We start from the raw sequence: 26030 nt of genomic DNA on the forward strand, positions 1-26030 counted from the left end.
ATGATGGAGCAGGCTGAGTTTGCAACTCTCCAAATCTATGAAGTGTTCCCTCCGTACCAGACAGTGATGCAAGCAGTTAGAATGCACTCAATGGTATCTCTGTAGAAATTTGCTAAAGTCATTGGTGACATACCAAGTCTCCTCAAACTCTGAATGAAATGTAGCTACTGTTGTGTCTAGATCCTCAGCAATGTTGAAGATGTCAGTACAGACTGTGGTCTTCCGGTGAGGAAGGCAATGATCCAATTGTAGAAGGAGGTACAGAGACCCAGGTTTTGGAGATTGTTCATTAGAACTGAGGGTATGATGGTGTTGAACACTAAGCTGTAATCAATAAACAGCAGCCTGGTGATCGTATATTGCCTCCCAGGTGCTGGGTCAGGGATGTCTGAGATTGGGTCCCTGGCATTCCAAAGGGGAGGGGTGAGCAGCCAGAAGTCTTGGTACATATTAGCACCAATAATATAGGTAGGACAGATGAGGAGGTCATGAAGAGAGAGATTTGAAGAAGCTAGGTAGAAAGCTGAAAAGCAGGACTCCATGGTGGTAATCTCTGGATTGCTGCCTGTACCACACTCCAGTGAGGGTAAGAAATAGGATGATTTGGCAAATGAATGTGTGGCTGAGAAACTGGTGCAAGGGATTTCTGTATCATTGGGATCTCTTCTCAGGAAGGTATGACCTATACAAGGGGGATGGGTTCCACTTGTACCTGAGGGAGACAGTAAGAATATATTGAAGGCAGGTTTACTAGAGCTGTTTGGGAGGGTGGGAACTGAAGTGATAGGGCTGAGGATGGGGTAGTTGTTTTATAAACAGAGGCAATGTGTAGTGAGACTGCTAGCAAGGACAGGTTGATTTTAAGGCAAAATTGCAGTGAACGGGATGAGTTGCAGTGTAAAAGGGGGGCAAAATAGAAAAGGGTGATGATTACAGGATTGAAGGTGTATTTGAATGCACGTAGTATTTGGGATAATGTAGACGAACTTGTAGCACAGTTACAGATTGGCATGTACGATATTGTGGGCATCACTGAATTGAGACTGAAAGAAGATTATAGATGGGAGCTTAACATCCAAGTATATACAGTGCCTATCAAAAGTATTCACCCCCCTTGGAAGTGTTCATGTTTCGGGGATTAAAGTCCCATAAATTATCACTCTATGCTGATGATTTACTTTTATATATTTCTAATCCTGAGAAATCCATTCCTGCTGTTTTAGAGTTATTAGCACAATTTGGTTTTTTTTCAGATTATAAATTAAATCTTAGTAAGAGTGAACTCTTTCCGATTAATAAACATCTTCCCTTATATTATAAATTTCCATTTAAATTGATTGATAACTATTTTTCTTATCTTGGGATTAAAATTACTTGTAAATATAAAGATTTATTTAAGATTAACTTTCTACCATTAATAGACCATATTACTCAACTTTCATCTAAATGGTTTCCTTTATATTTAACTTTGATTGGTCGTATTAATGCAGTTAAGATGTTTTTTTTTGCCAAAATTTTTATATGTTTTTCAGGCATTACCAATTTTTGCTCCAAAATCTTTCTTTGATAAAGTTGACTCTAAAATTTCTTCATTTATTTGGCAGAATAAAAATCCGAGACTGGGTAAAATACATTTACAGAAAGCTAAGAGAGATGGAGGTTTAGCATTACCTAACTTTAGATTCTACTATTGGGCAATTAATATTCGACATATGAAATTTTGGTTACTTGACCAGGATATACTATCTATTCCTAAATGGGTAGCATTGGAACTACAATCTGTTCAGGGCTATACACTTGGCTCTATTTTAGGTTCCTCTCTCCCTTTTGATTCGAAACGCCTTAAGCAGGTGTCTAACCCGATAGTTAAATATGCTTTGCGTATTTGGTTTCAATTCAGAAAATTTTTTGATCTTAATCAATTCGGGTTAGCGATTCCTATTTTAGGTAACATATTTTTTCCTCCCTCTTTTACGGATCGCGCTTTTCAAACTTGGAAGACTAAGGGTATTTTACGGTTTTTGGATTTTTTTTAGATGGTTCCCTTATGTCTTTTGAACAACTATCTAATAAATATAATTTATCAAGAATACATTTTTTTAAGATATTTGCAAGTTAGAAATTTCCTAAGTACTATACTTTCTTCCTTTCCAATGCTTCCTCCTACATATATTTTAGATTCGATAATTAACCTTAATCCATGTCAGAAAGGTGCATCGGCTATGATTTATAATATTATTATGAAACTTAGGAAAGCTCCATTTGATAAGATTACGGTAGATTGGGAACAGGAATTGGGGCTTACCATTTCTGTGGATGATTGGGGGCAGATTTTACAATTAGTTAATACTTCCTCTATTTGCGCTAAACATTCCCTAATTCAATTTAAAGTTGTTCATAGAGCACACATGTCCAAAGATAAGTTAGCGCGTTTTTACTTGCATATTAATCCTTTTTGTGATAGATGTTCGGGGCAGATAGCCTCTTTAACTCATATGTTTTGGTCTTGCCCTACTTTGGAAACTTTTTGGAGAGACATTTTTAATATTATTTCTAAGGTATTAAATATAGATATCTCTCCTCACCCTATTACTGCTATCTTTGGACTACCTAAAATTTCTAGTAATCTTTCCCCTTCAGCCCGTAGAATGATTGCATTTCTTACTTTAATGGCAAAAAGATGTATTTTACAACATTGGAAAGAGCTTAATGCTCCAACTACCTTTTTCTGGTTCTCTCAGACGATATTATGTTTGAATCTGGAGAAAATTAGAAGTAACCTTTATGATTCTTCATTTAAATTTGAACAGATTTGGGGATCTTTTATTCGATATTTTCACTTAATGTAATATATACCCTTCTTGTTTTTTTTCACTGTTTTTAATGGAGGTCAGGATTGAGGACGTGATTTTAAGTTTAACTCTGTTTGGTTTCAAGTTAGCCCATTGCTTTGCTTTGCTTTTAGTTAGTTGCACGGTGGGTTTTTTTTTGAGGGTTTTTTTTTCTTTTTTTTCTATTGATATATATATAAAATTTAGTATACTATTATGTTATCTTGGTTTCTTATGTTTAAATTACATTGTTTGTAGTATTTTTTTTTGGTATTGATACCTTCTGTAATTTTATTATATTTTAACATTGTATTAATGTTTATATGGCTTACCTTTTGGTATACTTATTCAATAAAAAGATTTAAAAAGGAAGTGTTCATGTTTTATTGTTTTACAACATTGATTCGCAGCGGCAAACAACAGAAAATCTGCAGATGCTGTAAATTTAAGCAACATACACAAATTGCTGGAGGAACTCAGCAGGCCAGGCAGCATCTATAGAATAGAAAACACAAAATAATCTGCAGATGCTGTGATCAAAGCAACACTTTCAGTACGCTGGATGAACTCAGCAGGTCGGGCAACATCAGTTAGAAACGATGAGTCGACGTTTCAGGCCGGAACCCTTTGTCAGGACTGAAGAATGAAAGATGGGGAAGGATTTGAAGAATGCTTGTAGCTTCAGTTGCAAGTCCAGTAATTTAAAAGACAAAGGGGTGGGGGAGGGGAAGCATTGACGTCATAGCCCTGAAAACAATGGGTAGTAGAAGGAGGAGGCGGAACCATGAGGGAGCTGGGGGAGGGGGTGGAGTGAAATAGGGATAGAGGAAGGGAGGGGGAGGGAATTACTGGAAGTTGGAGAATTCTATATTCATACCAAGGGGCTGGAGACTACCTAGACGGTATATGAGGTGTTGCTCCTCCAACCTGAGTTTAGTCTCATCATGGCAGTAGAGGAGGCCATGTATGGACATATCTGAATGGGAATGAGAAGCAGAGTTGAAGTGGGTGGCTACCAGGAGATCCTGTCTGTTGTGGCAGACGGAGTGGAGGTGCTCGATGAAGCAGTCCCCCAATCTGCGTCGGGTTTCACCGATGTAGAGCAGGCCGCACCAGGAGCACTGGATGCAATGGATGACTCCAACAGACTCACAAGTGAAGTGTTGTCTCACCTGGAAGGACTGTTTGGGGCCCTGAATGGTTGCAAGAGATGAGGTGTAGGGACAGGTGTAGCACTTACGCTTACAGGGATAAATGCCGGGTTGGAGATCAGTGGGGATGGACGTGCGGATAAGGGAGTCGCGGAGGGTCTGATCCCTGCGGAAAGCGGAGAGGGGCGGAGAGGGAAAGATGTGCTTAGTGGTGGGGTCCTGTTGAAGGTGGCGGAAGTTGCGGAGGATAATGTGCTGGATCCGGAGGCTGATGGAGTGGTAGGTAAGGACAAGGGGAACTCTGTCCCTGTTGTGGTTGCTGGAGGATGGGGTGAGGGCCAAAGTGCGGGAAATGGAGGAGATGGGGGTGAGGGCATCATTGATGATGGTAGAAGGGAAACCACGATCCTTAAAGAAAGAGGACATTTGGGATGTCCTGGAACGGAAAGCTTCATCCTTGGAGCAGATGCAGTGGAGACGGAGGAACTGGGAATAGGGAATGGCATTTTTGCATGTGGCAGGGTGGGAAGAGGTATAGTCGAGGTAGTTATGAGAGTCAGTGGGCTTGTAGATGATGTCAGTGGACTGTCTGTCTCCAGAGATGGAGACCGAGACATCGAGAAAGGGGAGAGAAGTGTCCGAGATAGACAGGATCTCCCGGTAGCCACCCACTTCAACTCTGACAGGATCTCCCAGTAGCCACAACAGACAGGATCTCCCGGTAGCGACCCACTTCGACTCTGCTTCCCATTCTCATTCAGATATGTCCATACATGGCCTCCTCTACTGCCATGATGAGGCTAAACTCAGGTTGGAGGAGCAACACCTCATATACTGTCTAGGTAGTCTCCAGCCCCTTGGTATGAACATAGAATTCTCCAACTTCCGTTAATTCCCTCCCCCTCCCTTCCTCTATCCCTATTTCACTCCACCCCCTCCCCCAGCTCCCTCATGGTTCCTCCTCCTTCTTCTACTACCCATTGTTTTCAGGGCTATGACGTCAATGCTTCCCCTCCCCCATCCCTTTGTCTTTCAAATTACTGGTCTTTCAACTGAAGCTATAAGCATTCTTCAAATTCTTCCCCATCTTTCATTCTTCAGTCCTGACAAAGGGTTCTGGCCCGAAACGTCGACTCAGCGTTTCTAACTGATGCTGTCCAACCTGCTGAGTTCATCCAGCGTACTGAATCTATAGAACAGAGCATAGTCAACATTTCAGGCTGAGACCCATCAGCAAAGACTGAAGAAACAAAGATGAGTAGTGGAGTTAAAATGTGGGGGGGATGGGAGGGAGAAACACAGATGATGGGGTGAAACTGGGAAGGGGAGGAGTGAAGTAAAGAGCTGGGAATTTAATTGGTGAAAGAGATACAAGGCTGGAGGAGGAGGAGTCTGATAGGAGAGGACAGAAGCCCATGGAAGAAAGAAAAGGGGGAGGAATACCAGAGGGAGGTGATGGGCAGGCACTGTTAAGGTGAGAGAGGGAAACGGGAATGGGGAACAGTGAGGGGGGGGGTGCATTACCAGAAGTTCGAAAAATTGATGTTCATGCCATCAGGTTAGATGCTAACCAGACGGAACAAGGTGTTGTTCCTCCAGTCTGAGTGTGGCCTCATCACAACAGGCCATGGATAGACATATCAGAATGGGACTGGGTAGTGGAATTAAAATGGGTGGCCACTGGGAGATCCCGCTTTTTCTGGCGGACGGAGGATAGGCGCTCAATGAAGCAGTCACCAAATCCACATCGGGTCTCACTGATGTACAGGAAGCCGCACCGGAAGCACCAGACACAGTATATGACCCCAATAGACTCACAGGTCACCTCACCTGCAAGGACTGTTTGGGGCCCTGAATGGTAGTGAGGGAGAAGGTGTAGGGGCAAGTGTAGCACTCATTCCGCTTGCAAGTATAAGTGCCAGGAGGGAGATCAGTGGGGAGGGACGAATGGACAAGGGAGTCATGTTGGGAGCGATCCCTGTGGAAAGCAGAAAGTCGGGGGGCGGGGGGCAAGACGTTCTTGGTGGTGGGATCCCTTTGGAGATGGTGGAAGTTGCGGAGAACTATGCGCTAGATGCAGAGGCTGGTGGGGTGGTAGGTGAAATTCAGAAGGATAAGGGGGGAATCTCATTAAAACATTTTGAATATTGAAAGGCCTGCGAGTAGATGTGGAAAGGATGTTTCCCATGGTGGGAGAGTCTAGAACAAGAGGGAACAGCCTCAAGACACAGGGGCACCCTTTCAAAGCAGAGATGCGGAGAAATTTCTTTTGCTGAAGGGTGGTGAAATTGTGGAATTTGTTGCTACATGCAGCTGTGGAGGCCAGGTTGTTGGGTATATTTAACGCAGAGATTGATAGGTTCTTGATTGGACATGGCATCAAAGATTAGGGGGAGAAGATTGGGAACTGGGGTTGAGGAAAATTTAAAAAAAATCAGCCATGATTGAATGGCAGAGCAGACTCGATGGGCCAGATGACCTAATTCTGCTTCTATGTCTTATGGTATTAACAAACCTTCCCACTGGGATATCAGTCCTCTTCCAGTTCAGGTGCAAACCATCTCTTCTGTAAGGTCCCACCTTCCCTGAAAGAGTCCAATGATCCAAAACTCCTATGCCCTCCCTCCTGCACCAACTCCATAGCCACATATTTAACTGTATAATCTTCCTAGTTCTGGCCTCACTAGCACGTGGCATGAATAGCAATCCTGAGATCACAAACCAAGAGGTCCTGCCCTTTACCGTAGCACTTAATTCCCTGAACTTCCTATGCAGAAACTTGCCACTTGTCCTACCTATGACACTGGTACCTACATGGACCATGATTCTGGTTGTTTATCCTGCCACTTAAGAATGCCGAGGACTCAATCTGAGATGGCCCACGCCCTGGCACCCAGGAGACAATATACCATCTGGGAATTTTATTCCCATGCACAGAACCTCCTGTCCATTTCCCCAATTAACAAATCTACTATCACCACAGCATGCCTCTTCTCCCCCCTTCCCTTCTGAGTCACAGAGGCAGACTCTGACAGGTCATATCCACCCCCTCCACTGACAGTGTCCGAAGTGATATACCTGTTGTTGAGGAGGTTGGCCACAGGGGCTCTCTGCACTAGCTCTTTAACCCCTTTCCATTTCCTGTCACCCAGTTCCCTGTGTCCTTCATCTTGGGTGTAACTACCTCTCTATATAGCCTCAAGATTCGGGGGAACATATTTAGGACTGAGATGAGGAGGAACTGCTTTTTCCAGTGTGTGCTGAATCTGTGAAATTCTCTGCCCAATGAAGTCGTGGAGGCTATCTCAGTAAATATATTTAAGACAAGTTTGGATAGATTTTTGCATAGTAGGGGAATTAAGGGTTATGCAGAAAAGGCAGGTAGGTGGAGATGAGTCTTATGGCCAGATCAGTCATGATCTTATTGAATGGTGGAGCAGGCTCGACAGGCCAGATGCCCTACTCCTGCTCTTGTTTCTTATGTTCTTATATGTCCAATCATCCTTCAGCCTCCCAAATGATCTGAAGTTCATCTAGTTCACGCGGATTGTTAGAAGCTGCAGCTGGATGCACTTCTCAAAGTTGTAGTCATCAAGGACACTGGAGGTCTCCTTGCCTTCCCACATCCCACAAGAGAAGCATTCAACTATCCTGCCTGGAATCTCTACTGTCCTAGCTGAGCAAATATAAAGGGAAGGGAAAAAAATTCTTAACCTTGAGCTGTTCTTTCCTTTGCTTTCTGACTGAAGACGGGAAGAGCTAAAGCCTCAAGATCAACACACTCTTTTCAGACAAAGGCCACTGTGCTTGCCCCTGCCTTCCTTAATTGCTCATTAATCAATCCCAAATGCCGATTCGTCACTGGTCAAAGCTATTTTTAGCTGTAGCGACTCCCTGCTGCAATTTGTATTCGAATAGTAGACTGATTGAAATCCCCTTCTCTCAAAATTATCGATATCTGGATTGGTCGCAAGTCAAAGCTCTTTTTCGCTGTAGTGACCCGTTGCTGCCTTTTCTACTCGGGCTCACTACAATAGTTGCTGCCCATCTGAGTGAAGAAATCTTGGTCTAATGGATGACCCTTTATTCTTAATTTTGCCCCCAGTTCCAAATTCCTTAACCTACTGACTGCTTAAAGGACCAGATAAGGTGGATGTGGAGAGGATGTTCCCTCAGGTGGGGTTATCCAGAACTAGAGGGCACAGTCTCAGAATTGAGGAGGCAACCTTTTAGAATAGAAGGAGACATTTTTTAAGCCAAAGAGTTGTGAATCTGTGGTATGTTCTGCCACAGACTGCGGTGGAGGCCAGGTCCGTGGGTATATTCAAAGTGGAAGTTGATCGAGTCCTGATTGGTCAGGGTGTCAAGGGATATGGTGAGAGGGCAGGTGTATGGGGTTGAATGGGATCTGGGATCAGCCATGATGATATGGTAGAGCGGATATGATGGTCTGAATGGCCTAATTCTTATGGAAACATTATCATACTGTCTCCCTTATGAATCCCCCCCCCAAAAAAAAACCTTATATACTCAATTAAGATCACCTCTTTTTAAAAAAAAATATTAAGGTAGGAGCCTATAATAATCAACTGCTCCTCACAGCCAACACCTTTATCCTAGCAATCAACCTAGAGAACCTCCTGTGAACTGTTTCAAATGCCAGTACATTCTTCTTTAAATAGAGACCAAAATTGAATGCAGTTCTACCAGACAGTTGTAGCAATACATTGCAACTTTTGTACTTAATCTTTTGTAATAAAGGCCTGGAATAAATGCCAACATCAAATTTGCTTTCTTTATTAATTATTGTATCTGCATGCAAATACAATTTAACAATGACACCAGATTTGCTGGAGGAACGGCAATGACAACTAAATTCTGGAGGAACTCAGCAGGTCAGACAACAGCTATGGAAATCAATAGTCAGTCGACGTTTCAGGCTGAGACCCTTCTTCAGGATTGGAAAGGAAGGTGGAAAACGCCAGAGTAAAAAGGTGGGAGGAGGGGAAGAAGGACCAGCTAAAAGGTAGTAGGTGAAGCCAGGCCGGTGGGAAAGGTAAAGAGCTAAAGAAGGAGGAATCTGTTAGGAGAGGAAAATGGATCATGGAAGAAAGGGAAGGAGAGGCATCAAGGGAAGGTGAAGTGTACAGATAAGCTAGAGTGGGGATTAGAAGAGGGAAGGGCTAAGGGGAAAAATTACTGGAAGGAGAAAGGTTGGAGGGCACCAAGATGTAATATGAAGTGTTTCTCCTCTATCCTGAGACTGGCCTCATCGTAGCAAAGAGGCCACAGACTAACATGTCAGAGTGGGGATAGGAATTAAAATGGTTTGCCTCCAGGAAATTTCGTTTTTGGTAGCTGGAGAGGAGGTGCTTGACAAAGTAGTCCTCCAGTTTACACTGGGTCTCACCAATGTAGAGAAGGCTGCATTGGGAGCAGGATACAGATTTATAGATGAAGTGTTGCCTCACCTGGAAGGCTTGTTTGAGGCCCTGAATGGTGGTAAGGCAGGAGGTAAATGGGCAGGTGTAGCATTTCTGCTGCTTGCAGGGATATGGGTCAGGAAGGAGATTAGTGAGAAGGGGTGGGGGAATGCCCCCTGCTGAACGTGGAGAGTGGGAGGGAGATAAGGATATATTTGGAGCGGAGAATAATGAGCTGGATATGGAAGCTCATGGGGTGGTATTGAGGACAAATGGAACCCTATTCCTGTTGAGGCGGTGGGAATGAAGAGGTGAGTGTGGCTGTCTAGGAAATGGAGGAGATGTGGGTGAGGAGGGAACAGAAATTTTCTGACAATTAAAGTTAGAATCATAACGGAGGAAGGGAAACCTCATTCTGGTTGTTATTCTGTTGCTTTTTAAAGTTAAACAATATTTTGCTTTTCTACTCCTCCATCAAAATGGACACACAATACCATTGAGACTTAAATTTCCCAATTTACTTTTGCAGACTATGTCTCACAATTTTGATAAATCTGCTTGCACTCCATCCTTTTAAGTTATTAATATAGATGGCAAATGGTTGTGACCTTTTACCGTGGAAGTCCATCAGTTACATCTTGTGAATTTACTTTTCCTACTCATTTGTCAAATCTCCATCTGTGCTAATGTATTAGCCCCTAACTCCATAAATCAGCACAATATTTTTTTATAAAAATGGTTCCTTCTAATATGCCTTTTGAAAATTCTCCATTATGCTTCTTGTTTCAGAGAGATGTTGGGGTGAAAGATCAAAGTTCCCTGAAAGTAGCCACATAGCTGAGTAGGGTAGTGAAAAATGCATTTCATATGCTAGCCTTCATAGTTGAGTTATTAAGTATGAGATTAGCATAGATGGACATCATGGGCTATTCAGACAAGATGGGCTGAAAGGGCACACTCCAGTACCATGTGATTCCATGATTCTAACTTTAATTAACTTGTCAAAAAATTCTTGTACCCTTTCATAAAATCACACTGGGTCCATCTAGTTTCCAGTTTTGTCTCTCTCCCTGCTTGAATCAAGTTATGAAAATGCATGGTTTCTAATCAATTTTGAGCATCCCTGAATCAAAGTCAGTTTGAAGCAATCACAATCAATGCATACGTTTTAGGAAGTTTTTTTTCCCTTTGCCATCAGATTTCCGAATGACCCATGAATACTAGCTCACTATTCTTGTTTCCACTATTTACCTTATACTTTTATTCTAAGTTGTAGTAAATTTTATGCCTTGCACTGTACCGCTCCCACAAAACAACAAATTTCCCAAAATATATCAGTGTAATAAATCTGCTTCTGATTCTCTGCCATCACTTAAAATTCCAGGACAAAAGTCATTTGTTCTTGTGCTATTAATTTAGTTAGTACTTTTCTCTCCCATTCTATGATTTTAGATTATCCCTCTCTCATACTTGAATTTTCTATAATTAGGATGATTTTAGTGCATTTTGCCTTAAGAGCAGAAACAAGATCTTATGAGGAATAGTTGAGTGAGCTAGAGCTTTTCTCTATGGAGCAAGATGATGAGAGGTGTCTTAATAGAGGTCTATAAGAACATATGAATTATAGACTGGACAGCCAGCATTTTGCTCCCAGGGTGGCAATGGCTAGTACCAGAGGACATCATTTTAAGGTGATTGGTGGAAGATTCAGGAGACATGTCAGAGACATGTTTATTACACAGTGGTAAGTGTCTGGAATGCACTGCTGGGGTTGGTGATAAAGGCTGAACATTAGGGGCATTGTATGGGGATGAGTTAATATTTCTTCACTCAGTAGTAAACGTGGAATTTGCTCTCAGAGGTTTGTTCAGGGCAAGTTGTTGAACATACAGTTGATCCCTGATTTACAGCAGACAGTAAAAAAAAAATTCATCCTTACAAAATTCACCTGTTAATCTGAGATATAGATTATACACATTATAGATAAAGTACCTAATGCAGAAGATATTGTGAAGAAAAAAAATAAGGTATTAAGACAGTTGATTGGTCATGATGTATGCAATGGCAGAGATGTGCTCCTATATTCTATGCAAGTTAGGTAAGAGATTGCAGAACTTCTGGTTACCTCAAATTTAAATATATTTGTACAAGACTTACAACTGGAATAAGATAGAAAAAAAAGGTTAAGCACAGGTAATCAATGGATTATTAGAAGAGTTGGAGGCTAGAACCACTCACATCAGGTAGCATCTGTGAAGACAAACAAAATCTAACATTTCAGTTTGATGACTGAGATTCCAATAAAAATAAATCAAACAAACATTAACACCATTTCTCTCTCCACAGCTATTACCTACTGCACTGAACAGTTTCAGCAGGTTTTTATTTACACATCAGGACTAATGGATTCAATCATTGTTCGAAGGAACCATAGCACTGCCTTGTGATATTTGGTTTCTCCTTAAACAAAATGTCATTCTCTTATTGCCAGATTTGGTACAACAATTGGCAATTTCCTTTTATTGCATACTGTGTGTTATTATGACTCTTTGGTGATGCAGTCAAATGCTTCCTTGATATCAAGGGCCAGTAACTCAGAATCAGGTTTTGATCACTGATATGCAACAAATTGAACCAACAAATTTTCTGAAGACACCCACCAAGATTGGGGGTGTAATGGACAGTGAGCACAGCTATCCAAACTTGCAACGGGATCTGGAGCAGCTGGAAAAATGGCAGATGAAATGTAATGCAGACAAGTGTGAGGGATTGCACTTTTGGGAGGACAAACCAGCGTAGGACTTAACATGGTGATTGGTAGAACTCTGAGGAGTGAAAAAGAACAGGGGGATCTGGGAATACAAGTCCATAATTCTTTTAAAGTAGCATCACAGGTAGATAGGGTTGTAAAGAGAGCTTTTGGCATATTGACCTCATAAATAAACCAGAGTACAAGTTGAGATGTTATGTTTTAAATTGTGTAAGATGTTGGTGAGGCCAAATTTGGAATATTGTGTGCAGTTCTTGTCAGCTCCTACAGGAAAGGCATCAATAAGGTAGAAATTACAGACAGAATTTAGAAAGATGTTGCTAGACCTGAGGGCCTATGTATAAAGGAAAGGTTAAATAGATTAGGACTTTATTCCCTAGAGCATATGAGAATGAGGAGAGATGTGATAGAGGTATGCAAACTTATGAGGGATATAGATAGCGTAAATGTAAGCAGGCTTTTTCCCCACTGTGGTTGAGTGAGATGACTAGAAGTCATGGTGTGAGGGTGAAAGGTGAAATGCGAAATGCTCAAGGGAAACATGTGGGAACTTCTTCCCTCAAAGGGTGATGAGAATGTGGAATGAGCTGCCAGCAGAAATGGTGGATTCAAGTTGAATTTTAACACAATTTTAATTTGGATTGGTACATTGATAGGAGTATGGAGGGCTATGGTATGGTCCAGGTGCAGTTTAATTGGACTAGTTTGGCATGGACTAGAAGGGCTGACAGGCCTGTTTTTGTGCTGTAATGTTCTATGACACTATGACAGACTGTACATCTCAGTTTTCTTTCTCGAATTGCTGTTGATACCCAGTCGTAGAGTGGTTAATAGTGAGAAAGTTCCACAGTGAAGGAAAATATCTATGGGTTGGTTAAATGGAAGATGGGATTCTCTGTGGAGAATTAAAGGTGAGCAAATATGATAAGCAAATGAATGATAAACTGCCGGAAGTACAATAGAAAGAATGGAGGAATCTTGATATTGAGATTACTGCAAATCATGGGACACTTCAATAAGTTGCTTAAAGCAATGTTGGATGCTTATACTCCATTTCTTGGCTGTAAAAGGCAAAGTACAAATAGATTGGGCAGAAGTATTGGGAGTAAATCAGGTGACCTTGTAACAGCACTGCATAAACACCGTGCATTTCTCTCCATTACAACCAAAATAACCCCATGGGTTTTGAGTAGCATTAACACAACGGACTTTTTCCAAAGCTTTCTGTGATTCCTGATCCAACTTTTGACCTCAGTGAATAACACATTTTATTTTTGCTCCCTTTACCCAAATCTGATTACAAGCTTGTTGTCTGACTAGATCTTAAACCATGCGCTTAATTATATACTCATCACACTGAACCCGTTTATTTAATATGTTCTTCATTTGGCTTCTACTGCCACTAAAATCTTACTTGTTTATTCATTTTTTTTCCCCTAGAGTTGTCATTGCCAACTTCCCAATTTCTAAATTCTAGAAACAGATTAGAATATTGCAATTTTAGACCATAAGACATAGGAGCAGAATTAGGCCATTAGGCCCATCAAGTCTGCTCTGCCATGGCTGATCCACTTCCCTCAGCTCCAATCTTCCTGTCTCATCCCTGTATCCCTTCATGCCGACTTATCAAGAAACTATCAACCTCTACCTTAAACATACCTTGGCCTCCACAGTCACCTGTGGGAACAAATTCTAGATTCACCACTCACAGGCTAAAGAAATTCCTCATCTCAGTTCTAAAGAGATCACATCCACTCTGTCAGGACCTTTCAACATACAACAGGTTTCAATGAGATCCCTCCTTATTCTTCTAAATTTTAGTGAGAACAGGCTCAGAGACATCAAACACTCCTTACATAATAAGCATTTCAATCCCAGAATCATTTTTCTGAGCTACCTTTGAATGCTCTCCAATGTCAGCACAGTCAGCACAATTTCCTCAGTAAGGGGCCCAAAACTGGTCACAATACTCCAAAGTGAGGCCTCACTAGTGCTTTATAAAGCCTCAACATTACACCCTTGCTTTTATATTTTAGTCCTCTCGAAATGAATGCTATCATTGGCACAATTAACTCAATCTTACAAATGAACCTTTAGGAAATCTAGCATGAGGACTCTAAGTCTCTTCGCACCTCAGATTTTTGAATTTGCTCTCCATTTAGAAAGTATTCTACACTTTTATTTCTTCTACCAAAGTGCATGTCCATGCACTTCCCAACACTATACCATCTACTTCTTTGCCCATTCACCTAATCTAAGTCCTTCTGCAGCCTCTCTACTTCGACACTACCTGCCCATCCACCTATCTTATTGTTGTCCACAAACTTGGCCAGAAAGCCATCAATTCCGTCATCCAAATCATTGACAAATAATTTAAAAAGCAGTCAAAATAAAGACCTCTGTGGAACACAACTAGTCACTGGCAGGCAACCAGAAAAGGCTCCCTTTATTTCCACTCTGTCTCCTGCCAATCAGCCAATGCTCTATACATGCTAATACTGTACCTTTCCTGTAACATCATGGTCTCGTGTGCAGCACTTGGTCAAAGAATTTTTGAAAATCCAAGTACACTGCATCCACTGATCCTCCATTGTTAACCCTGCTTGTTATTTCTTCAATTCCAACAGATTTTTGTCAAGCAATTTTTTCCCTTAAGGAAACCATTCTAATTTTGGCCTATTTTGTCATATGCCTCCAAGTACCGAAACTACATCCTTCACAATCAACTCAAACATCTTCTCAATCATTGAGGTCAGGCTAACTGGCCAATAATTTCCTTTCTTCTGCTTCTCTCCCTTCTCGAAGATTGGAGTGACATTTGCAATTTTACAGTCCTCTGGAATCATGCCAGAATCTATTGATTCTTGAAAGATCATTACTAATGCCCACACAATCTCTTAATTCACCTCTTTCAAAACCCAAGAGTGTCGAACATCTGGTTCAGGTGATTTATCTACCTTCAGACCTTTCAGTTCCCCAAGGAACTTCTCCCTAGTAATGGCAACTTTACTCACTTGTGCCCCATGATGTTCTCCAACTTTCAACATAACACTCATGTCTTCCACAGTAAAGTCAGATGCAAAATACTTATTCAGTTCATAAGCCATTGCCTTGTCCCCATTATTACCTCTCCTGCAGTCTGATACTTACTCTTAACTATATATATATATAAATAAATATATATATATAAACTTTTGGTATCCTCTTTACTATTGGCTAGCTTACCTTCGTATTCCATCTAAGCTCTATTATACGCCCCCACTTTGGCTTTTATGTTTGTTTTGACTTCCTCTGTCAGTCACGGTTATGTCATCCTGACTTTAGAATACTACTTCTTTGGGATGTATTTATCCCAAATTGCTCACAGAAACTCCAGCTATCGCTGCTCTGCCATCATCCCTACTAGAGTTCCCTCCTAATCCCTCCTGCCCAGCTCCTCTTCTCATTCCTTTAATTCTCTTTACGCCACTGTAATAATGATACATCAAGCTTTGCCTTCTCCTTCACAAATTGCAGGGGGAATTCTATTATATTATGATCACTGTCCCCAACAATTCCTTTACCTTAAGCTATCAAATTCCAGTTCATTGCATAACACCCAATTCAGAATCTGCTAGTGGGCTCAACCACAAGCTGCTCTAAAATGCAATCTTGTAGGGATTCTACAAATTCCCATTCTTGGATCTGGCACTAACTTGTTTTCCCCTATCTACCTGCATACTAAAACCGCACATGATTATCAGAATATTGCCTTTTAACATGCATTTTCTATCTTCCTCTGTAATTTGTAACCCACATCTTTACTGTTTGGAGGTCTGTACCCAACTCCCATCGGGGTCTTTTTGCCCTTGCAGCTTTTTAGCTCTACCCACAATTCTACACCTTCTGATCATGCATCATTTTTCAAAGTATGTTAAGCTCCCAGGCATGAGAGATGTTAATCTCTCAGGCATGATTAAGCAACGCCTACATCATATGTGCCTATCTCTCACTGTGCTAAAGTTCATCTACATTAAACCGTATACTCCATGCATTCAAATACAACACACTCACTCTTTTTGTCCACCTTTTACATTACAATTCATCCCATTAGCTGCAATTATGCCCTACCAGCAGCCTGTCCTTGCCTAGTCTCACGAGACACTGCCTGTGTTTCTAAAACTACTTCCTTGTCACTCCAGCCCCACCCCACCTTCGCCAAATTAGTTCAAACCCTTCTGAACAACTCTGGCAAACCTGCCCCCAGATATTAGCCACCCTCTGGTTCAGGTACAACCCATCCCTTTTGTACAGATCGTACCTTCCCCAGAGGTGACCCCAGTGATCCATAAATCTGAAGCCCTATCCCCTGTACTAGTTGCTCAGCCACACATTTATCTGACAAATGTTCCTATTCTTATCCTCATTGACGCATGACTCAAGCAGCAATCCTGAGACCTTAGAGGTCTGGCTTTTCTGCTTTCTACCTGGCTCCCTTAAACCTCTCTTCAGGAGCTCCTCACCTTTTCTACTTGTCATTCGTGCCAATATGTACCAAGACATCTGGCTGCTTCCCCTCGCCCTCTAGAATGCTGTGGACCCAACCCAAGACATCCCTGACCCTGGCACCTGAGAGGCAACATATCTCTATTACTTTCACAGAATCTCATCTCTATTCCACTATGAAATCTCCAATCACTACTGCAGTCCTCTTCAACCCTCTCCTCTTCTGAGCCACAATGCCAGAGACTGCTCGCTGTCACTGTGGCCTCCCAACCCCTCCCACCCCCACCCTGTCCCCAGTAGGTCATCTCTCTGAACAGTATCCAAAGACCGTGTTCTTATTATTGAGGGGAACAACCACTCTGCACTGACTGCTCATTTCCCTTTCTTCTCCCGGCAGCCACCCGGTTACCTGCTTTCTGCAACCTAGGGCAACTACCTCCCTGTTAGTTCAATCTACCATTTTCTCAAGTCTCCCGAATGAGTCTGCAGCTTCTGTTCCTGAACACGTTCTGAACAGTTGCACCTCAGTGTGCCTAGTGCAGAACTGGTTACCTAGGAGGATGGTGCCTCCCCGAATTCCCACATCTCAAAGAACACGAAACAGCCCCTGGAGCCATTTTCAACGCACTAATTGTTCCTTAACAGACGAGGAATGAAGAACAAGAAGAAACTTACCAGATACTTACCTCACCCAGCCTGGTGAGCCAAAGCCTCCCACTTTTATACTGGCCCACTCCAAGAATATTGTACCTATATCAAAGTTTATCACTTCAACACCAACTTTACCAAGTTCATTCTACTGTTTTGAAAATGATCAGTTATCTTGCAAGTTTTTTCCCCCAATCCCAGTGCTGTTTCACATCTATTAGTTGCTATAAATCACAATCAGAGTTAATGTCACGTAAAATGAAAAACTTATTTCAGGCACTTTTTCCATGCACCTGTGCATGCATTCATGTGCTGCAAACTCAGTCTGCTCTGCATTCACTCAGAACTCCACCCATCTGCTTTACAAGTTTGCTTATCCTGCACTCTAATTTTCAAAATATCTCAACAATGCTGTTAGAATTTTATAGTACTAATCCAGGGAACACGTACAAATACAATCCAGTAATCTGAGAAATAGGCTTAATTTTTTTAAAACAATGGTTCAGTAAGAGTGACCATGAAGTTTAACAATGATCATTATAGCTGCTCCTTTATGCCATTTATCCTTGTTTGGTTATGGCTAACTTGACACTGACACAAACTCTTAACATGCCCTCATGATCTAACCAGGAATCCAGTTTCAACAAACAGCTCCCTAGGCTATGTACAGAATGAAAATTAAAGATCGCCCTGACAGAAATATCCATATCCCTAATGAAACAAACCAGGTACATCATCTTCTCTCCACTCTGATCACCTGTAAAGGTCTTGAGAATTGTACTGTAGCAACAATAAATTATTTATTTATGGGGTGCAGAGATAATACACTTTGACAATATAAATAAGGAACAGACACAACTTACTGAAAGGAATGGAAAATATACCAGGGGTTCAAATATGTGTTCAGCTGTAGATGTTACATGCAAATTAGTAAAGATTTTAAAATTACATCAGAGAAAATAGAACTGCATAAATACCAGAGCAAAACATTGATACATTTGAACAAAACAACAGGGCTACCAGGTTCCTGCATGCAGCTTTTGCACCCTATTACAGAAGAGGCAAAAGTGAGAGATATATCATTCTGATCTAATCCAAGCTACGATCATAATTTATTAATTAGTTTGGAATAATTTTTCCATCGAAAACCTTCTCACATACTTCGCTGAATTTTCTTCTGCATATCATTTCGAAAACAATAATTACAGAAATAGGTTTGTTGAAGTTACAAGCTTGACACTCCGTTGGGGCTACCTTTTCACTAATTGCAGATTTCAAATTAATGTTCAGCAAAAGGCACAAGACAAAAAAAAGTGTGGCTTCCAAAATTTGTAACTTTTATTTCTCTTAAATCTTCTCTATAGCCAGAATTTCCAGAGAGAATTAAAAATTTATATATTGCTTAACTTCAGATAAAATTATGCACACCAACATGGTACAGGAAATTCGTAACGATTTTATACTGCAACGAATAATTTTCACGTCGAAAATATCCTATTCAGAAGGAATACTGAATACTAGCGAAACATTTCGTCTGACAAAATCTTTTACTGAGCATCAGTAAATTGCTGAAAATGCAAATCTTTTCTTCTGTACAACATCGTGAGCCAACGTCGAATCCGAGTTTTGTTTATTTTAATAATTCGCATCAACCCTGTACGAAAAACTAAAGGCATGCAATTATATATACTTTTAACCAGTAAGAAATGCCAGAACTACACGAAACGGATCAGAAAATCCTTGCACATACATAACCCGGCTGTTTATTTTCAAGGTGACGCACATTTTACAGACCATGAACATCCTGTAGGCCTAACCAGCCATTATCCCTGGCGCACCCCAGACGACAGTACATCCATCATGCACATAACTTCACTTCCCCATTCCCACTTAGTATCTGTATTTACCCTTCATATTTTTTGTCCCTTTGTTTCCAACCACTAATTTGATAACGGCTTTCTAAGCCGCAGCCTCTTCTCCAGCGACCCGATTTTTTCTGTTGAAAAACATGTCTTCACAGCGCAACTCCGTCACGTGACCCCTCCCCGTGTCGAGTTAAAAAAATTTAAAAAGCTCACAAATTACAAACAGGAGTGACAACGTGACCGAAGTACTCGGTTCTTGTGTTTCTCTCGTGGTCCGTAATGGTTTACTTTGCGCTGGCAGCTGAGGGTCTGTTGAGCGAAAAGTCACGAAAGGTTTCCGGAAAGATCCGATCGTCGGCGGGAGGGTCAGCTGTTAGCGATCGCTGACGCGTTACCCGTATGTAGTATGGGCCTTGTCCTCCTCAGTGTTGGTTTGTGTGTGTGAGATGGATCCCGAGAGTTGGTAGTATCTTTACTGGTTAGAACAGAAGAAGGGTTCGTTTTTCTGTATATTTGTGTCCCCTTCAGAAAAAAATATCTAATTTAGCTTTTGATCCACTCCACACACAACAGCATTGATGGTAATGTATGCAAGGAAACAACCGAGACTCAATGATGGGTAAAATATTCAGTTTTTTTTGATATTCTTCAAATCTCTTTTTTCCCCTCTTATGGATTTCTTTTCTCTTTTGACAATCCGCCATTTTTGTTGGAAACCAAAATAAGTAAAAACTTGAGGAAATGAATTTCCTCCCCTTCTGGTGACCATTTTACTCTGGGGAAGGTTTTCAGAAATATATACATATTTACCGTGTTTCTATTTGAAAGTTTATGCAAAATGTTGAGTAGTACTCCTGATCTGTTTATTTTGTGCTTTTCTTTCTGCAGGTGTCACGACAGGAGGGAATCCCAGCCCTATCAGGTATATTTCGCATAGAGTGAAACGAATTGCATTTACTTTAACGAAGGCTTGTGCGTCTCAAACAGGCCTCAACAGTCCACAACAAGATCGTAAGAAGAGGAAAATAAAACAACATATCGTTTTAAACTTTCAACCGATAATTATGCTTCCATTTGTCAGATTTTGATTCCGTTGACTTTTGTAGCTTCAGTTTAGTTTAGAGTTCGTCGGACATGTAAATAGATTCTGAACGATCGCTAGGCCCAATCTATAGGTTTCTAGCTGCAAATGTTCTTTACCTCCTGAGCTTAGGAAAGAAGAAATACATTTTCTATTGTCTTAAATACAAGTTTAGGCATTTGTCATTTCTAAAGATACGTAGGATTCCACAATTATTTAATTAAAAATTGTAGATTGGGACACATGCCCTCTGTTATTTTTTAAAAAATATTAAAATAAGTGTAATTCTGAAGGCAGATAGTTGTTTCAAAACATGGAAAAATGCCATGGTAGTATGGTAATTTTAAACTGTCAGTCTTATCTAGTTAATTGAAACCAAGGGTGGGCTATGTTCACTTGACATTTTTCACCTGCCAAAAACATTAGGAAACTCATGGAACTTTTGTTTGTAAGATGTAGACCCTGAATATCAGGTGGATTACTTCATATTTGTCCCAAATTATCTCTATTTCATTGCATTTCTATTTCAGACTCTTAAATACCCATCAAAGAGTCACACAAGCAGCAGTGATCATCGTCATGACAAAACTAGAGAATCGGGGGATCCATCACCACCCTGTAAGATGCTGCGCCGTTCTAACAGCCCTGAAACTAAACATACTGATAATACAGGACATAAGAGTAAAACTGTGCACTCACATCGAGCCAGAGAGCGAGACGGAGGTAAGTTATCCTGCATTTGGCATTACAGAAATCCTAACTCTTCTGTATACCATATTACATTTTGCTTGCTCTGTTGTGGGAAACATGTCTTTGTTAGTATTGCTAAGCTTTGCTTTTACAAAGTATTTAGATATGACTTCCTGAAGGATTAATCCAATAGCTCAATGACAGTTACAAGTACTTATTTGGATCAGCTACTAAACTTGCCATGTCAAAGTTTTAACTGAAGACTGGTAGCATCCAAATAAATCATTGTAGTTTTGAATTCAACAAAATCAGTTTTATTTTTGAATGCTCTGAAAATGCAGTTGGGGAAATTATTACTGAGACTAATTCCACTCTCAATAAGGACTCCGAGCAGTTTCAGAGGAGTTTCAAGAACAACTACATGAAAGATTTTGGTCCTGCATTATTTTCTAAGCACATAAGCATCATTCATGCAGCACTTGTTATAGCTGCTGAGATATAGGATTTTATAGAACAGAATAAAAATCATATATTTATTCTTCACAGCCTTAGGTCCATTGACTCTGAAGCTATCAGTGGGTTACTTTGGTTTGGCTTTTTTAAGCTTCATTGAGTGTTTACTGTATATTCAGTTGATGGGTCACATTTCTAGTTCTTCATGTTTATATACACAAATATATTGGCAGCATTTTTCATGAATTACAGCATCATTGAGAAACAGTTGGTGTTTTCTACGGCTAGAAGTCAATATAGGAGATTTTGGAAGCTATGCCCTTTTCTCTTCATCTAGGGTGCATAGTTAAGTAAATTTTGCAAGATTCCCCGATTGAAAATTTAGAAAGGTTGCATACCTTGTGACTGCCCTTCACTTCCTGGAATTACCTGAAGAATAGTAACTTGCTCTCATTTTCCATTCTGTGGAAATACTGACCTGAATGGATATGAAGTATCATTTTTAAGCAGAATTTCTTGCACCTTAGTAAAATTAATTGTATTTTTCCACTGACAGTATATTAATTGGGCCTATAAATGGTCAGTACTTTTGTTTGACAGCAAAATTACATCTAATGTATCAGAAAGAGTCCGTTACCTTCTAAGCGAATAACATGTTTAATGACTGATCTTGGATGTAAACGCAGTTGCATCCCTGAATATGATGTAACTTCAATTTATTTAAATCTGTTGACACTCTTAGCACAATATAGGATGGATTTTGCAGTATTGAAATCGACATAGTTCAAGTTAGTTAAACCATGATTCATGATCTTGAACTATTCGTTAACATGTCAATCATTCTGCAAATCTAATAGATAACATGAAATAGTGTTTGGGTAGATTTTGGCTGCTCTAGTTCAAGACATAACAGAAATTTCAAGATGTTTTAAAATGTATATTAGCTTGACATTTCTGAAAGGCTTTCAGTACATTGGTTGACTGTAAATCTAGAATTCAAACTTCTAACATAATCAGTGCAATACACACACAAAATGCTGGAGGAACTCAGCGGGTCAGGCTACATCTGTGGAAATGAACAAACAGTCAATGTTTTGGGCTGGGACCCTTCATCGGGACTGGAAAAGAAGGGGGAAGATGGCAGAATAAGAAGGTGGGGGTAGGGGAGGGAGACAAACTAAAAGGTGATAGGGGAAACTAGGTGGGGGAGGGAGCGGGGATGAAGTAAGAAACTGGAAAGTGATTCTGATGTAATCTAGTATCTGAGTTGAAACTCCACTGACCTTTGTAATTATTGTTATTTTTTCATTATTCCAATACTATCTAAAAGGACCAAAATCATTTTCCCCTGCCATATTTTTCATCATCACTTGTACTTTCCTTGGCAAAGTTTTGGCTCTTAAATAACTTTCTTTGCACTGAATGTTCCATTAGAAAATTGTCAATTGGAGCTATGCTCTAAATCTTGATTGTGTAGCATATAGTTGCTGAGCCATCCTGATTTTTGTTTATTCTTGCCTTCACTTTGGTTTGGTTGTGTTGTTGCCTTTCTGCAATGAGAAACTGTGACAAGGAACATTGAATGATGATTTGTTCTAAATTAGTGTTTTTTTTAAAATATGAGGTAATGAACAAAGTAAGGAACTCCAGTTGATTGCAGACTGTGATTTCAGAGGTGAAAGATTAGGCAAGACTTGTGCTTCTGATTGCTGTCAAATAAACCCAGTTGAAAATGTGCATCTTGATTAGCTAGCTGGTATTAGGTTTTCATGTGAATAATTTCCAATAAGGCTATTTCCTCGAGGCTGTTGAATTGTTGGTGTTGTTATTATTAATGTAGGAAAGAATTGATTTTTTTTTGGATGGTGTGGTGATAGGGCTGCTGAGAAGGCATAACTTTAGGAATGATAAAAAAAATCTAATCTTTGCTGAAACAGGACCTTTTTGGTCAAAGTATATTTTAAATTACTTGACTCAGGTTAATTTACTTAGTGTGTTATATATGTTTATGTATATATGTAATACATATACTATATTTATTTCAGGGACCAGCTATTCTCCACAGGAGAATTCACATAATAACAGTACTCATCATAGCTCAAATTCACATTCTTCTAATCCTAGTAACAATCCAAGTAAAACTTCAGATGCAGTAAGTATTTCTTTCACATTTCCTTACTCTGTCTTTCACTAACATATTAGGAATTTTATATTTCAGCCTTAGAAAGTTAAATTATGACAGCTGAACATGACTCAAAGCTGGAAATTTGTTTTGTTTTTATTTGTCTATGCAGAATGATGTAACAGAAATTTTGTAAAATTTTGAATTTTGTAATCTGTTAAGAATTGAGGGTTAACACATTTTTAGTTTCTCTCACTAACTGCACACTAAACTGGGTTTGCACAATGAAAATTATGGAAAATAGCTGTACTTCTGCAGGATAATGTGACTACTGGTCATAATTCCCTTTGTATGCATTGAAGGGGTTTTAAATATCTAATGCTAGGAATCTTTTTGACAGCAGAAAGATGTCAAAAATTATATTATAATCATGTGCAAATATTTCAATGTAGAATTATTTCCTTGAAACTGTCTATAGTTTTAATATTGTTTGTTACCCAAGGTAGACATTTTGCATTGTAATTGCATACTTATTGGCTCTTCAGTGCAGTCTATTAATAACCAAGAAGCCACTTTCTTTGTGTCTGATAGAACAAAAGATATAGATATTTTCACAAATCAATGCTATTTTTATATATTTAGTTCTTTTTCTTTAATTTTCTGAGGGACAAAAACAAAGTTCATTAGGTATGGCCATGTTCCAGTAATCTGTACAGTAATACAGAATACTTCTGCTTGACATTAATTGCAAAGGAATGTTTCATAAATTACTTTTTAGAGGAGAAATATAGCAAACAATCCTTTTTGGGTTAAGGAAGATAATCATTTGGTAAAATGTTAAAAGGTTTTCCTTTCACAAACGAAAAAAATCTGCAGATGCTGGAAATCCGAGCAGCACACACAAAATGCTTGAACTCAGCAGGCCAGGCAGCATCAATGGAAAAAAGTACAATCGATGTTTTGAGGGTTTCGGCCCGAAACGTCGTTTGTACTTTTTTCCATAGATGCTGTCTGGCCTGCTGAGTTCCACCAGCATTTTGAGCGTGTTGCAAAGGTTTTTCTTTATACATGTATTATTGCAAAACCAGGTAATTTCATTCATTCATGAGGCCTAAAATGTGTGGGTAGAGTAGATCTTATTTTTTTAAAATCTCAGCTTTTCATGTAGTATACCATAATCTTACAGGAAGCAGTCTTTTTTTAAAAAAATATTGATAATACATAATTCCATGTAATGCCCCGAATGGTGCAATTATTTGAAATGAGTCAGAACACTGTAAGAGTGAAGTTCTAAACTTAAATGTTTTTGCTATTAAATGATGAACTGCATTGAAAGAAATATTAATGTAAACAATATATTTTAAATTACGGAATGTCAAAAATGCAGGTGAGCGTTTATGCTCATTTCAGAAACAAAAATGATGATATGGGTAAATGTGATAGAATTTGAACAAGCAAAATACAGCTTTTATACATTTTGATGCATGAAACTGGTTATAAAATCTTTCCTATCTGATACAAACCATGAGAATTTGATACTTTGTAGCATGCAGAATAAAAGGCAATGGACAGTGCTGTTGTGTTTTAAACATGTAACCTTCAAACTTTGATCTATCATTTTGATGCTTATATGACTTGCATACAAAATGGACAAGTTTACTGGCTGAATACAGACCCTCAGAACAGTATCATGTTTCAAAGTATTATTTCTGGAATAGATTGTCCTTCCGATGTAGTGAATTGTATAATAGGACTTATATTGAAGACTGAAAGGTTTACATTTAATATCTGATGTATTTTGTAAAATATAAATTTTAAAGCTTACATTTAGTAATTCCGCTTGTATGTCCACAGAATATTCAAGTTGTATTATTTTTATATTTTGAGATTAAATTTCTTCAAGGTTAAGACAGCTGACAATAATAATTATTTAAATTTTGATACTTGGATAAATATTCTCTTGATCTTCCTCACCCCCTCTCAAGTGGTTGCCCTGAGCTCTTTTCCTCCCCTTTACCACTGCACATTGCTCACTAAGCCTACCTCTTTTGTTAGCTTTGGACAGTTCTGAATTGTTTTGTATTCGTACTTCTCAGTCAGATCATAGTTGTGGATATGTAGTTGGTGTTATCAATGTAATATAATTTGAATAAGGTTTATATCCCCTGGTGCCCTTCCATCTTCCCTTTCTCCCATGGTCCACTCTACTCTCATATCAGATTTGTTCTTCCCTAGCCCTTTACCTTTTCCACCCATCACCTGCCAGCTGCTGCTTCATTCCCCCTCCCCACCCACCTGGCTTTACCTATCAACTTTCAGCTTGTACTCCTCCTCCTCCCCCAACGTTCCTTTTCTGGGCACTTTTTTCCCTTTCTTTCCAGTCCTGAAGAAGGGACACAGCCCAAAATGTTGACTGTTTATTCATTTCCATGGCTGCTGCCTGACCTGCTGAGTTCCTTCAGCACTTTGTATGTGTTGTGTTTGTAATGATTAGTCAATTTGTTTTGAAAG

The 26030-nt window shown here is 39.8% G+C and overlaps 2 protein-coding genes across 3 annotated transcripts in view; one reads left to right on the forward strand and one right to left on the reverse strand.

Annotated features, from left to right (window-relative positions):
• The window catches only part of mpp7a (MAGUK p55 scaffold protein 7a), a 526318-nt gene extending 506992 nt beyond the window's left edge, over positions 1 to 19326 (reverse strand). Inside the window, exon 1 of the mRNA XM_063044292.1 lies at positions 19216 to 19326. The gene's annotated coding sequence lies outside the window, so the exon portion shown is untranslated. The remainder of the gene's footprint in view (positions 1 to 19215) is intronic.
• Positions 19327 to 19560: 234 nt separating this feature from the next.
• Positions 19561 to 26030, forward strand: part of waca (WW domain containing adaptor with coiled-coil a) — a 105902-nt gene continuing 99432 nt past the window's right edge. For both annotated transcript variants that reach the window (XM_063044297.1, XM_063044298.1), the window contains exons 1-4: positions 19561 to 19792; positions 20062 to 20095; positions 20785 to 20977; positions 23443 to 23549. In XM_063044297.1, the coding sequence (XP_062900367.1) occupies positions 19752 to 19792; positions 20062 to 20095; positions 20785 to 20977; positions 23443 to 23549 (375 nt within the window). In that variant the 5' untranslated portion in view covers positions 19561 to 19751. The remainder of the gene's footprint in view (positions 19793 to 20061; positions 20096 to 20784; positions 20978 to 23442; positions 23550 to 26030) is intronic.

This window comes from Mobula hypostoma, chromosome 3, assembly GCF_963921235.1.
Source record: "Mobula hypostoma chromosome 3, sMobHyp1.1, whole genome shotgun sequence".
Lineage (NCBI taxonomy): Eukaryota > Metazoa > Chordata > Chondrichthyes > Myliobatiformes > Myliobatidae > Mobula > Mobula hypostoma.